The 14,177-nt window shown below is 50.6% G+C and overlaps 6 protein-coding genes across 6 annotated transcripts; 3 read left to right on the top strand and 3 right to left on the bottom strand.

The window, feature by feature from the left end:
* Window positions 1-381: 381 nt before the first annotated feature.
* Window positions 382-1,506, top strand: KD926_009179 (uncharacterized protein; the record flags this gene model as incomplete). Its single annotated transcript, XM_053101790.1, has 1 exon — window positions 382-1,506. One exon carries the CDS (start codon window positions 382-384, stop codon window positions 1,504-1,506), a length of 1,125 nt encoding a protein of 374 aa, XP_052954690.1.
* A 2,052-nt stretch (window positions 1,507-3,558) lies between these two features.
* On the top strand, window positions 3,559-4,131 carry KD926_009178 (uncharacterized protein; the record flags this gene model as incomplete). Its single annotated transcript, XM_053101789.1, has 1 exon — window positions 3,559-4,131. The coding sequence occupies one exon, from the start codon at window positions 3,559-3,561 to the stop codon at window positions 4,129-4,131; it is 573 nt and encodes a 190-aa protein (XP_052954689.1).
* Window positions 4,132-5,632: 1,501 nt separating this feature from the next.
* rad14 (DNA repair protein RAD14) lies at window positions 5,633-6,894 on the bottom strand (the record flags this gene model as incomplete). Its single annotated transcript, XM_053101787.1, has 3 exons — window positions 5,633-6,048; window positions 6,118-6,730; window positions 6,793-6,894. 3 exons carry the CDS (start codon window positions 6,892-6,894, stop codon window positions 5,633-5,635), a joined length of 1,131 nt encoding a protein of 376 aa, XP_052954688.1.
* Window positions 6,895-7,202: 308 nt separating this feature from the next.
* KD926_009176 (uncharacterized protein) lies at window positions 7,203-8,106 on the top strand (the record flags this gene model as incomplete). Its single annotated transcript, XM_053101786.1, has 2 exons — window positions 7,203-7,361; window positions 7,417-8,106. 2 exons carry the CDS (start codon window positions 7,203-7,205, stop codon window positions 8,104-8,106), a joined length of 849 nt encoding a protein of 282 aa, XP_052954687.1.
* Window positions 8,107-8,377: 271 nt separating this feature from the next.
* On the bottom strand, window positions 8,378-9,457 carry KD926_009175 (threonine aldolase family protein; the record flags this gene model as incomplete). The annotated part of the gene is made up of 1 exon (XM_053101785.1): window positions 8,378-9,457. The coding sequence occupies one exon, from the start codon at window positions 9,455-9,457 to the stop codon at window positions 8,378-8,380; it is 1,080 nt and encodes a 359-aa protein (XP_052954686.1).
* A 190-nt stretch (window positions 9,458-9,647) lies between these two features.
* On the bottom strand, window positions 9,648-12,660 carry KD926_009174 (MFS general substrate transporter; the record flags this gene model as incomplete). Its single annotated transcript, XM_053101784.1, has 3 exons — window positions 9,648-10,633; window positions 11,287-12,199; window positions 12,298-12,660. The coding sequence occupies 3 exons, from the start codon at window positions 12,658-12,660 to the stop codon at window positions 9,648-9,650; spliced, it is 2,262 nt and encodes a 753-aa protein (XP_052954685.1).
* Window positions 12,661-14,177: the final 1,517 nt, after the last annotated feature.

Raw genomic sequence — 14,177 nt, 5'->3', positions numbered from 1 at the left:
TGCTTTCTGTATATTTTGCTAGTAAATACAACTCGCAACTTTGGCTTTTGCGCTTGGGGGTTCGGTGTTTGGGATGGGCATTGTTTATATTCACCATATACTCGCACAAAATCAAAATTTCATACTGGGCTGCACATAGCACATACTGTAGCATTGCCAGACTGTAAGTGAATAATGACGTTCACCCGTAAGCAAAGAACTGCTAGTTAACTAGTTAACTATGTAGGACTGACGATTGTTACCTAATCCTGATTGTTGGATGAGCCGCGTTCAGTGATTGGCCACCCGCGAGCCATAAAGGACGCCCATCCCCCTTCTTCCTCTCATTCTCTTCTTCTCCGCTGCATCATCACCGCAAGGTCGTCTCCGTCTTCCTGCCCCATGAGTCGCATCCGAGACTGGCTTCACCGGAGAGTGGAGAAGAGAATAACCCGCCAACGGTGGAATAAGCGGCCGGTATCTCCTCCGAAGAGTAAATTTCTCCCAGCGCAGCCTCCTTCGACCGGCAAGATAGATGACTACCTCGTATCCCATTTCTCTTCAAGTACCTTTTTCAAGCGACTTCCCCCGGAAATTCGGCGCAAGATCTATGTCCATGCTTTTGGCCGTCGCACGTACCACATGGATTTCCGATATTCCGGGCCCGACTGCCGTGGTACCGATCCCAAATTCCACGCGGGCATCGATTTCGTGGCGAACATGAGCCACGATCCCGAAACGTCAGAGTCGCAGGAATGGCGCTGGTGGGGGTCGGTCTGTCATCGGAGCCCTAATCAGCCGTGGTTCTACGACTCGTGTCGCTCTGGTCGAGGAGTCTGTTGCACGATGCCCGGCGTGCCGGCTATTTGCCGTGTGGGCGCCATGGGATGGCTGCTAACCTGCCGACAAGCCCACGCGGAAACCATCGACTTGCTCTATTCGAATATCTTCTACGTCGAGAGTACCGTGTTGCTTCGCTTTTTCCCCCAGTTGGTCCCCGCGCCTCGCTTGTCTCGAGTCACCGGCCTTCTACTGGATCTGACCCTCGAGCTGTTCGACGACCGTCTGGTCGGGACGGCCCGAGATCGCATCGAAGGTTGGCCCGCTTTCGATCAAATAACCTCGGTCCTGGGATCGGGGACGTTTGGTGAACTGCGGGAATTGAGTATCTCCATCTACGATTATACTCCAAAATCAGATCCCTTATCTTCGAAGGAGCTAGCAACACTTGAGCGTTTGCTGAATAATTTCGATTGGCTGCTTCCGAGAATTGGCTCTGATTTTCAGAAATTAGAGATTAGCATCACGGCTCCTTTGTATACATCTGCAAGGCAAATAACGGCGCGAGATGATGGTTCAGCTCATGACACATCGGAAACTGCGAGCTCGACCCGCTTCTGGCGACCTGTACTCCCCCCCAGGCATATCGAGATACCGGAAGTTACATCGCGAGGTTTTGGCTATTGGATCTCTAGGGGAAAGGAAGAGCCGCACTGGTTTCACCAAACAAATTGTTTTGGCTCATAAATCTATCAAGAATATCATGTCTGGGAGAAGCTCCCCGTAGGTAACTTGGTCGGGGTCTTCCAGTACATCTGCCGGCCCAGTTCTCATCGTGAGCTGTCAATTACTACGTTTTCGGTTACCCTTTTCTCCACTCGCCCTCTCACTCCCATCTTTGCTTTCCAAGGTCGTAGACCCTTCTAGCCTAAACCTCCGTGGAGAAAGAGCAACGCGAGAACAAGTGTGAATTGTCGATGCCAAGCCCATAGTACGAACCACTAACATCAAGACTCTTTAGGCAGACAATCCTCGCCTACACCGAGCTCTCTCACAGCAGAACCTTATGGCTGGCCCCGCTATGTTAACGGCTCAAAGAATGGTCTTAAGCAAAGCACAACAAAGCGATTATCTCTCCAGCCTGAATGCTTAGGAGCGGCATGAATCCGGTGATCTCTTAGTGGGTCTCTTTGATGAGAGTTGGTCTTTGTTGGCCCCTCCGCTGTGGTTGTGCTCGCGGATTCTGGTCAATGAAAGTATAAGAACTCGGCTATTACTTGGGCAGTAAAATATCCAGCTCTCATATAACCGTTCAAACCGCTTCTCCTCATCATTCATAATATACGTTATTAATTGTACTCACGAGGCTTTGACGGGTAAGTACCAGTTGTTTCACACGAAAAGCATCATGTCGGGAGACAGCCCGCAAAACCTCGACCCGCGTCACTTCTGGACCCACATTCCATACAAAGGTGTATGGACGACTCGCATCGAGCAAGTCCATCGGGCTGTTGAGGAATGGTCTACCCATATATATCGGTTAATTCATGAATCCGATAGTCTGCCGGACGTGACCCACGACACAGGAATCCTGTTCGAGTTTGTCTTCCCGCCTGAAACACCCTGTGACGAGATTAAGGGTCTCATGACTCAAATGGGATCAAAAGAGCTTGATATGTTGATGGAGGAAGCCATCGAGCATGAAAACGCCGATCACTGCTGTGCTTGCAGTGGCTGCTTTCATTGCTACCAGTGTAATGGTTGCAGGAAAGACGACCTTCGGTTAGTTTCGTGGTCTTTCCTCGCGCAACTTAGAGCACTGTTTATTGTATCGAAATCTTTATATCTCTGGGCCTATCTTCATTCAAAGGTTAAGGTGATTAAGTTTTATTTGCAAAAACGCCTTGCGTCATAAGTATCGTTGGGTTTGCTGGAGCGTTCGGCTCTTGGCAAAAGAATATATATTTTGAGTTCCATATCGGAAGTGTGTAGTTACCAATTGCCCTTTTAGAACAAAGTTCCGACTGCATCTAGTACATCAGCAGTATGGAGAAAGGGGCGCCGCTGTGAGGTTGGCGAAATGTCTAAGTTCTTATCTGCGGTCACGAATATCACCACATCGATTAAATCAAGTATTCAACCGCTGCAGCAAGAATGGCATACCAGGGAGTTGAGGGACAAAGTGGAAACGATTGAGAAATCAGTAAATAAGTTGAAAAGAGATGGGATTCGTGGAAAAGAAAATTCGATTCAAAGCAATCAGAACTGGATTCAAAACTCGATACAACGATGGAAATGCTGAGAGATACAGAAATCGAAATAGATGATCCATGTAGATCGCACTGTAAATTCACCTTTATCGGGCCTCTTTGTATCTTTTTGGATCTCTCCTGAAGACAAGACTCCTTGTTGATGGGGGGTTTACAGGTGTGCAAACTCTACTTCAGAACAGCAGGGCTGGAATGGAGTAATGTCAGCGATGTCAGTAATTTTAACGTACACTTTTCATTAATCCTGGGGTTTTCATGGAAAATAGAGGCAAAGAAGACAAGATCGAACCGGAAGCTCGCGTTAGATACTGGATGTTCAATCTTCATCATGTCATTCAAAACGGAGTTATAGGCAGCATCCCGTATGCTAGACAGCAGTCAAACCCCTGGAAACGGTATAAATAGGTACAGCTATTTATCCTGACCATCATCCGTTTCATCGACTTCAACATTCTTACCTGTTATTTGAATTGAAACATACTTCTTTTAACAACATTCTCTGAGTTCTACGCACGAAGTTTCCAGCAAAATGCCTGAATATACCAGATACGTGTCGGTTTACACTGGCCCAGACTTTTTCTCAAGGCTGAAAGATGAATACATGGAGGCTTGGGAGCGCATGGGACAGAGAAAAAACACCAAAGTGATTCGTGACGAAGACATTCCTACCGAGGACTCAACCCTGAACCACCTTCAGCTGCACTGCCATCTCTTGTTCCGTGTACCTGTGGACAGTCAGGACACTCCTCACTCCGAAATCATCGAGTACGCCTCAAACATTATTGCATCCTGCCTCCATCCCGAGACCCGAGATAGTGGCGATTCTTTTAAAAACACAGATCACCCTCTTTTCGACGAGGACGGTCGTGTGATAGATGAACTTCTGCCATCCGAATGGACTGCCATCGACGTCGACCGACAATTCATGGCCTACCCCAGGATCTGTGCGGAGGATGCCATTTCCAAGCGCGTTCGACGGGAGCGCCTGAAAGATTTCGGAAATGCTGAAGTCACTTATCGGAGAGACTCGTCGGGAAATACTACCTCGAAGGTAGTGGACGGTGCATCTTGCTTTATGAACGATAATCCAAATACCCGCTAGGGGGGCTCCCGATGCTTTGGGGGTGATTACACCATCAATTTCTGATATGGCCTTAATAGAATGTGTCGCTATGTTACTCGCAACTGGTGTCCCTAGAAACGGGACAAGGCTGGACAGTTGAGGCAATATATTCTCCTTTGTATTTCCAATAAGAGCTCAAAAGTTCAATCCAAGACAAGATGAAACAGAAAATAACACCGCAAAAGAAAGTAGGATTCTTGGCCCAAAGAGGCCTCTTTGATGTTGACGATCTACCCGAAGATCCCATCATCTAGCTACATAGATTACTAAATTTTCTTGATAAAGATTTATTTATATATATTTTCGCTTTGTGTAATACGACCCATATGCAATCTAGAAGAGAAGAAGATAAGCGAGGAAGACCGGAGCTGTTTTGATGGTCAAATCTTCTGGGCGTTTCCGTGCCTGCCTTGGTTTCAATCCAAGACTAAAATCCCGAGGAAACGATCATGTCTACAGTGGGAAGAAACGAACAAATAGCATGTCCTGGTACCAAAGCTCACGCATCACTTCGATGTAAAGTTTACGAGGCCTGAAAGGCGGGACGCTCGCGTTGGTTATTATTTTCATATCTTGCAAGCATTTCGAGCACGTCGAGCAGCCATCTACGCCCATCGTCGGCCTTATAACGATGATATGGGGTAACTGACACAAAAATCTCTATCATTTATTACCCTATAGCTCGGGTCAAGGTGGTCGATAACCTCTTGAAAAATCATCTTGGAGGCTTGTTTCATCGGCACTATGGTGTGGGATGTCAAGGAAAATATAGGTCGATTTTCGATGACCGTCCCACCAGTATCCATCAGCGTAGTTCGTAACAGCGTCCGTTTGGCGTCGTGTTATCGAGTACAACCAGGCTCGGTATTCTCGGACATGTCTCTCCTCCCTTCTCATCATAGCGAGATGATCGGGACTATCATGGCGCTGGGAACCGATGATACCGGGAGGAGTATACTTCAAACGCCCTTTTCTTGCTGACATAGATGTCATCGTGTTGTTCTCCCGCAAACCCCGGTTGAACTGTCAGTTGCTAGGCATTTAAGACCAAAAATGGAGGGGCGAAGCCTTAAGTGGCGAGTGCAAGACTCTGGATTCTCCTCAAACAGGAAATAAACAATGTGTAAAGCTTAACTGAATCCGCAGAAGAAATTTCATGGTTAGTATTCATTAGCGTTACAGCACAGGATCTCATCTTTGCCACGAGGTGATTAAGCTTCGAGAACGTGGAAGGCGATAAAGTGGGACCCGGGGTACATTCTTGAATGATTCACCTGTTCGCTCGCCGTAAATTTCTCGCAGACATCCTTCTTACCAACTGTCCTACTCGCATAGGACTCTTGATGAGGTCAAACGGTACGGAGATCCAGATTCTCCCTCTTGGGACTGGGCCGCATACGACGGCGTCAGTCAATCATGGATTCATGGGCTCATTAATCATATTAGTATAAAGCACAGTACCACCACCAGGTACAGGCTGCTAGAACTCGAGCTCCTCCACCTCCATCCCACAGTCCACGCATGTTTTGAGTCCGATCCCCGTCTCAGGATTCTCGACGGACCGGCCCCATTGATGAATATGCTTTCTATTGTTCCCCAGGTCATCTCCGAAGCTTCCGCCTGCAGCCCCTTGGCGATTACGACGATAGGCATCGACTCGCGTTCGCTTCTTGAGGTCTTGCAACTTGGATTTGAATTTATCTTCCCGGCGACGTTTTTTAACAGTCTCTCGTCGCTCGAATTCGGCATCCAGTGCCTCGGCGGATCCCCACTTCTTTGCGGATAAGGCATATTCTTCAACTTGGAAGCGTAAAAAAAGCATCATGTTGTTCCATGTCGACTTATGGGGGTTAGGACGCTCTAAGTGGGGCAGTAGCTCTTCGTCGCGCAGTTCGGCTACAAAAGCAAGATGTCAGTTGGTTTCAAATGTCCACAAGGCCCGAGGGAGGCCATTATGTAACTTACGATCCGTCAAGAGATAATCTTCCTTTGCCTCCGTCTTGGTAAGCAGACTGTATTTCTCCGGGAACTTTTCCTTGCAGGCGTTGCAGATACAGCACCGCAGCGTTTCCTCCCACTTCCAATCTATCTCCAGGTTCCCACATTCACGGCAAGCTTTCTGTTTCGCCTTGTCGTCCAGGACACTTAAACCTGGTTCAAATGGGCCCGTCCGATTTTGTCGAAGCGAAGCTAGTAGCCGTTGGTTCTCCCACTCCTTCTGCGTCAGATGCGCCGGTTTCTGCTCGACATTGCCGTCTCGTACGTGCAACTGGCGGTTATGAGGATCATCATCCTCCGTCAAGAACCCTCCCTTCGTATCGGTCATCTTGCTGAAGTCGTAGTCGACATATTTGGCGAAGCTGCGTGCTGGCTTGATAGCGTCCAGGGGTCGGTTCGTCGCATCGGCATTGGCACGGCCATCGCGTAGCGTGGCAGGCGTTTCGGATGCCGTCAGGTTGGAATAGGATCGCTTGACCCCTGTAGTTGACTGTGCGGTGTTGGAGTTTGTGTCTAATGCTCGCGCTCGTTCGCTTTCTCGTTGCTCACGGATGGCCTTCGCTTTCATCCGATTGATTTCCTAGACACGCCGCTGAATGTTAGATGAGGATGCAACGCTGACGTTCCAGGCAAAACACGTACAATTCGCCGCAGCTGCTCCGGAGTCAGCGGCGCTCGTGGGAGCTGCCCTGGCTCCACAGTCTCGGGATGAGGCGGTGGGGTGGATGGTCGGTCTAATGCCATGATCTATATTGAATGATTGACTCTGTGCCGGGAGAAAACGATGTACTCCGTAACCCAGGCGTTATCGTCATCGTCATCGTCATTGATGGCTCCGATGCCAAGCGAATACCGCTAATGCACGTGATGATCGGCCCGGTCGGATGTACGTCGGGCCGTAGCTCCCTGCCTCGGCCCTTCTTCTGGCCTCCGATCGGAGTACATTTCACATGCCGAGATTCGCCGGCCGGCGTCATTTCATCTCGTCGATTTCCTTTCGTTCATCCATTCTTTCCCTCCCACCTGGCCCTCCCTACCCGAATTAATTGACTATGTCGAAACTTTCTAGTGGCCTCAAGGTCCTCATCAACTCCCCTGCTGCGCGACCCAAAACAACCCCCGCTCCTCCGCGAATCGACTCCCTCTACCATAAGGTCCAACAGCATGCGCAATCCAAAGGCCTTTCTCAATCATCATGGCTAGCTCTCTCGGTATGGTACTACGGTCAATCCATGTTGGGCTAGGATGATCTCTGATAATATATAGACGGCTGCCACGATGACCATGAACTCTCCCGAAGCCCTGCACTCCCTCTTCAACGTCGCCACTGCCGGGGCCCCAGAACACAAGAGCGTCGACACCGTCGAGTTCATGCGCGAAGTCGGTCTGAAATGCATCAGTTTTAACGGCATCCCCCGTACCATCAACTGCCTCGTTGACTTCAAATCGAATCTGCCAAGCTCTGTCACCGACCGGCTTTCGACCACGCCAACGCGCGGCCCCGATTCGCAAAACATCGACGGAATCAGCGCTCGCGGGAAAGACCTTTGGGACTCTATCTACCGACCCTTCGAGTCGAAACTATATCGCAAGCTGGGCGATGCGCACCCGGATCTTCCCGTGCATATCCTCCACTTCAACTACGGGGCCCTGCTGTCTGATCCGCAACGCTCGACGGGGGCGAATGTCGGCCGGCTGGCGACGTCCATCGTGGCGATTGCGTGTTTGCGCGCACAGACGGGCGTCGGGCCACAGGTGCTATCACATGTTTTCGGGCTGCGGAAGGCCGTCGAGGACTCGACGTGGGTGCACGACGTCGAGACCGAAGAGGCGGCCAAGTGGTTGGCGAGCGATGAGGGAAATACGTGGATCTTGAACAGCATCGATGATATTGTCAAGGCCATTGGAACGGGCGAGGGGTCGAATTTCGCCCCGGCGAGAGAGTCGAAGTTGTAAACACCGAGATTGGGACATATCACGAACCGGAACTATCGGATTCCGGGTTGTACATACGGGTCTAGTCTACATATGATTTGGTAACCAATTGCTTTTGAACCGGGCATATTCCGCAGACCGTATGACAATCCGCCACTCGGAGTGGAGAATGAAGCTTCGGTCGGTGGCCGAGACAAACGGCAGCCATCGGGAATGGCGGGAATGGCGGGAATGCATTGAGTGGTCATCATTCATTATTATCATTATTAAGGAAACTAAGTGCAGTATTAATTTATGCCGTCGCCGATCTCACCCACGCGTTGAACTTGTCCACCTGCAACTTGTCCGTCGCCCACGATGTGACGATTCGCACGACGGTCCTGTCATCCGCCGTCTGATCCCAGACATAAAACCGAAATCTCTCTTCTAGTCGCGCCACCAGTTGATCCGGTAAGATGGCGAACACCTGATTCGTTTCCGTTGGCGCCGCCAATTCATATCCAAGGGCCTCGAAATTCGCCGAAATCAAGTGCGCCATCGCCGTTGCATGCCTCGCCATCTGGAAGAAGAGCTCGTCTCGGAACAGTTCCGCGAACTGTGCCCCCATGATGCGGGATTTAGCCAGGAGCGCCCCATGTTGTTTCAAATGGAACGCGAACCCGTCGGCCAAATGGCTGCGCACCACCATCGCCTCGCCCAGCAAAGCGCCCATCTTAGTGCCCCCGATCCAAAAGATATCCGTCATGTCGACCAGGTCGCGCAGCGTCAGGTCGTTCGCGGGGGCGCTCAATGCCACTCCAATCCTCGCGCCGTCCATGAACAGCAGTAGGTCCAGCCGCCGGCACGTCGCCGACAGAGCCGCCAACTCGCTCTTCGTGTATAGAGTACCCAGCTCCGTCGCGTTGGAGATATACACGAGCCGCGGCTTGGCCGAGTGCGGGAAGAATTGATTCTGACGCACCACGCGCTCCAGGTTCTTGGGCGTCATTTTCCCTCTTACTCCCGGTACGAGGATCGTCTTGTGTCCGGTGGCTTCGATGGCACCCGCCTCTTTGCTGACGATGTGTCCGGTCTCCACGGTCAAGACGGCCTCGAAGGGCCGTAGACAGCTGGCGATGCCGATGAGGTTGGCGGCCGTGCCACTGGGGATGAAGTGAATGGCGACCTCATCCTCCGTCGCCTGGAGATGCTGGCGGATCAATTGGCGCGCTTCGGCGCTATACGTGTCGTTTCCATAGGAGATCTGTTGGGTGGTGTTGGTGCGCAGGAGAGCCTCGAGGAGCTGTGGGTGGGCACCTTCGCTGTAGTCATCCAGGAAGCTGTAGGGAGGGGAAAGGAGGTCATCCTCCGCTTCGGTATATTTTGAAAGCATTATTGAAACGACGGGCCAGATAGGATCATGATTCAGAAAAGATTGGCGGGGAGAAAGGGAAAAGCATGGAATAAATAGCGGCGACCGTCGGGAATATTTTGGCTCGGGAATGACTCAAATTAAGTTATTCCCGCGCGGGAATCCGCCCGAAATAGCATCAAACAAGTAAATTACTGTGCATTCATACAATCTAGTAATAGGAGGCGAAATCCTTGATCCTGTAATAGGTCAGCTGCAGTCGCATTTCGAGGCGCTGCTTGACTCTCAGATCATTCATCTCCGATACCTCGAAAAGCTCCTCCCAATGCTCTGGCGAAGCCCGACGTATCTTTAGTTCTTCAAATTCCAAGAAATCCACCTCGTTATAAAACCCGTCATAGGGCTTTCTCACCTCGGCGCCGCCCTCCAGAAAGCCCACAACTGCCCGCCAGTGATGCTCTCTTGTACATAGGTGAAGGACGTTCGGGGGTGGGTAGAGGCTCAGGGGCGGGTCGAATTTGGTCCGCATATCTCGGTCTGTCAGCAACGACGGGAACTTTTCGAAAAGAAAGACCACGAACATTATGGCGCCGGCGCGGGAGCACTCCGACCAGGCTATAGACTCAATGATCGCAAAGAAAACGTCCAGAGGACGGGGCCATCGGTTACGGCCTGGAGGTGTCAGATCCCGCAGGCGGAATCCATGCTCGATCGACAACGTTAGCAAGCTGAGGCCATCGCGTCTGCTCAGGATCGCTCTCAACTCTGTATACAATCTGATCCTGCATCCCCCTCTGATAAGTGGCGAGACAAGATCAACACTGTAATCGAAACTGTCCGGGGATATTTTGCAGTCGGAGTAAATATGCGCCCTCCCGTACATGCAGGCATACATTAAGGGGCTAGGCACAGGATCAATGCCTGGCCATAGCCAATGAAAGTCCTCCGAGTCCCATAGTTCATCCTCATCCGCGCTCAAATAGCATGGATGATACTTCGTTAGGTCCACATCTACATTGACCTTGTACTTCAACAGCATGTTTACAGCATCAAGCCGGCCATTCAAGAGAGCCGTGCCTAGCAAGCGACGTCCGCCAGGGCCAAAGCAGTTCGGGTCTACCCCTGCATCTAGAAACGCTCGAAGAGATCCCATAAAATTCTCAATAACAGCTATCTCGATCTGCGAGGCAGACGGCGCTGGGTCGATACAAAACAAGGTACACGAGGAATTCCATTCTTGGTTTTCGAAACATCGTGCGGCAGGAAGCAAGCATAATCTCTAGCTGTCTCCTGACTTGTGTCTTTTAAAAGCTGATGTAGGCTCTTGCAGACCCGCGAAATTCTGCTAATGCTAACATGGTCTAGGTACTGCGTACATCCCAGGACGAGCTCCACGGGAAATCTGTGGAAACCCGAGGAAGACATTGCGAGTTTCGTACGTCTCTAATGTAGTTCTCTTGAAGGATGAAGTCGCGCCAGCAAGATGGGTGAACTATGTGCAACGTATGCTGATTCATGCTTCTATATATTCGTGAGCACACCCATTTAGGTGCGGGACATTCCATGGAATCTTGAATGAGTTCCTGGGCCTTTCCCTTTGGATCCATCTGAACACATGCAGGGGGCCGGGATGTTCCTTGGTCATCGAACATATACACTGGAGAATGAAGAAAAAAGGAAAGAAAAGAGAGGGGAAAAAAAGGAAGCCCTATGTAGACTTAACCCTAATAAATCTGGGATAGGGAATAAAACACGAAATATTCACTAACGAAACGGATTTCTAAGGAGACTTTTAGTTTCTTTCGTGTCAGACTCCCATGATCTTTACAATCAAGTATCAGAACTTTCACCCTCTCCTTCTTTAGGCCTCTTCTCCTGGGTCCCATACTCCGTCTCTAGTTCCGTCCTCAATTCCAATTCCTTTGCAACCCAGACCAAACAAAATCCAAAGAGGCTGATGCCTAGCCCGATCCACCAAATCGTCTCCAAACTACGGATATAAACAGTGACCACCTCGCTCCAAATGTTGCCCTTGACATCGCTCTTGAGTGAATGACCCTGGCTGGCGAACGTATACGCACCTCCCTCTCTCAGCTCCTTCCTCAACCACTCCGCTTGAATTCGGCCCCGTGCCAACTCTCCCTTCCAGACACCGTTAAACACGATTGACGGAATAGTCACACCCCAGATATACCCGAACGTCCGAATAAGGCTGTACGTGGCCGACGCCGATGCCACGTCAGCCTCCGACAACGCGGCCATTATGGCAGGAAGCAACGTCGATAAAATCATACCGGCACCTGCACTACCGATGAGCTGATAAAAGACCCAAGCCAACTTGCTCGTACTCTCACTTAGAAGAGTGAATAGCCCGAAACTTATAGACGAGAGCCCGAAAGCAGTCGCGTGGATGGGCCTGTAGACTCCCAATTTGCTGAGAAGAGTGCCTGCAGCCGCGGCGAAAAAGAGTCTTCCGATGGCAAAGGGGAGGAAGTTGATTCCAGATCGGAGGACGGTAGTGCTCTTGACGGCTTGGAAGTAAATCGGGAGAAAATAGGACGTTGCTTGGACTAAAATGGAGGAGAGCAAAGTCAAGGCAAAGTCGATGGCCGAGGTACGGTTAGTAAACAGTCGGTTAGGGACGCTGGGGTGTTTGGTGAAGGATTGTTGGACATGGAATCCTATCCAGCCCAGGGCTCCAAGACTAGAGGGACAAAAACTCGCCAGGATGACCAGGGGTGCTGGATTCCGCCGGTTACGAGACTAAGCACGAGAGAAACCATGCTGGGGATTAAGATCAGGTTGCCGAGGTAGTCGATCTGGTTGAACTTAGATGCTGGTGTATGTGACCCCGTGCGAACACGCATGCAGAACAAGATGACTGTCAGTGCGACTCCACAGATGGGAATATTCAGATAGAATATCCAGCGCCAGTTTGCCTCCGCTAGGGCCCCACCAAGCACAGGACCCAAGGCAGCTGCGAGCCCGGACCATGAGAACATGAGGCCGAGATACTTGCCACGCTCACGAAGGGGGACAAGATCGCAGAACACGATGTCCAAGAGCACGTAAATCCCTCCTGCCCTGACGCCCTGGACGGTGCGGCCGCCAATTAGCATGGCGGGATGGCGTGCGCCTCCGGCGATGCCGCTACCCAGAATGAAGAGCGCGGTTGACCAGATTAGGGGAATGCGGCGACCGAAAACGTTTGCGAGCTGGCCCATAAGCGGTTGCAGTACAGATGAGGCAAGGACGAACGAGTTAGCTATCTAGATGAATTGGGTGGCGCCGCCAATGTCATCGGTGATGGTTGGAAGGGCCGTCGTGATAATTGCCACGTCCAGCGCGGAGATGAAGGCCAGGAGGCAGAGAGCGGCAAATGTCCCCCAGAATTACATGGTCTGTTTGGAAATTTTGGAAGTGCCTGGCTGCTGTGAGGAAGTCGTAGGAGAGATCCTGGAAATGAAAGTATCACTATGAAATATGGAGTAGAAAGCCACGAATTCCGACTAGAAGGGGTATTATGTCGACAACTGAGCTATAAATACGCTGAACAGACAAAGAACTCGTGCGCCAACTCTGCCGCATCAGTCTCTGCTAGGCGCTAGCTAGGAGAAACAGAAAAGTCCGACTAAAGCAACTGTCGATCTTCCACTCCCTTCGAGTCTCTCGCTGAGCATTTGCCCTCTAGTAACACCCATACAATTCCATACGTTGAACATCTAGGTATTGACGAAAGCGATAGCCAGTATTATGAATATCTTCGAAGTGGAAAGGAGGAGGAGAAGGAAAGGGAAACCAAAGACCAACAAGGAAAGGAATTGGTTGATGGCTCATCAAAGAACTTTCCTGGCTCCCCAACCTGTTGGGCGTCGTCTAGTAAGTAAGAGATACTGACAGGGAGTACTGAGTATAAGTGAACAGCCACCATGAGGCGAGGCTAGCAATGGGAGAATGGGCGAATGGGTCTACACCCCGTCTGCTCAATTACACAGTTTAGTGGGTCCGGATTCCATCAGCCAACCGCTACCTGCGAGATTGACCGATGTAGACGCAACCAGTCCTGGTAAGGGGCAGGCCGCTTGGCTTTGTAAATCAAGATTGAATGGGTTCCATGAATTCTCCCCGTTCTGACCGCAGATTATGCTTTGTGGTCCTGGTCGACTTTACGCTACCGGCGCCGTGATGAACGTGATATTGACCCAGACTATCCCAGACTATAATTATCAGCTGGCAGATCCGAGCGCTCGTCATTGACCTGTTGAGGTTCTTGTCGGTCAAAATGCACAGACCAAGTTGATATTCTCGCCGTCTCTAAGGAGAAGCTCGGCGGCCTTGTTAGGGCTGGGCCGTCTTAACACCGTATTTTCTTTGTTTGCTTGTGACCAAACGCGTTTCTACTTCTTTGCTATTTCTTGCCCAATTATATCACTGTCTCAGTTTTGGGAGTACTAAAGGGGCCCGTCATTTGCCCGCAACCCCCGCTGCCAGTCCCAGTCCTATTCGTCCTCAACACAGCCTCCCGGTTGAGAGAGTCAGTGCTACTTGTAGCAACAACCTGCTGGCCTGCATTTCGGCTCCATGACTGCCACGCATATTTCCCCGAGGTTGGGGTAATTCTTGAACTACCTACGGCAGTCGTAACTTCAATTGCAAACTTCAAGACTTTCATTCACACACCCCCTTGACCCCAATTTCAAGCTGAAAATTCCTATATCGGAATGAATATTGAACGCAATAT

This window comes from Aspergillus affinis (assembly GCF_023601865.1).
Source record: "Aspergillus affinis strain CMG 70 chromosome Unknown NODE_64_length_189858_cov_85_443443, whole genome shotgun sequence".
NCBI classification, from domain to species: Eukaryota; Fungi; Ascomycota; class Eurotiomycetes; order Eurotiales; family Aspergillaceae; genus Aspergillus; species Aspergillus affinis.
The sequence above is the reverse complement of the archived record's forward strand: the minus strand, read 5'-3'. Positions and strand labels throughout refer to the sequence as shown.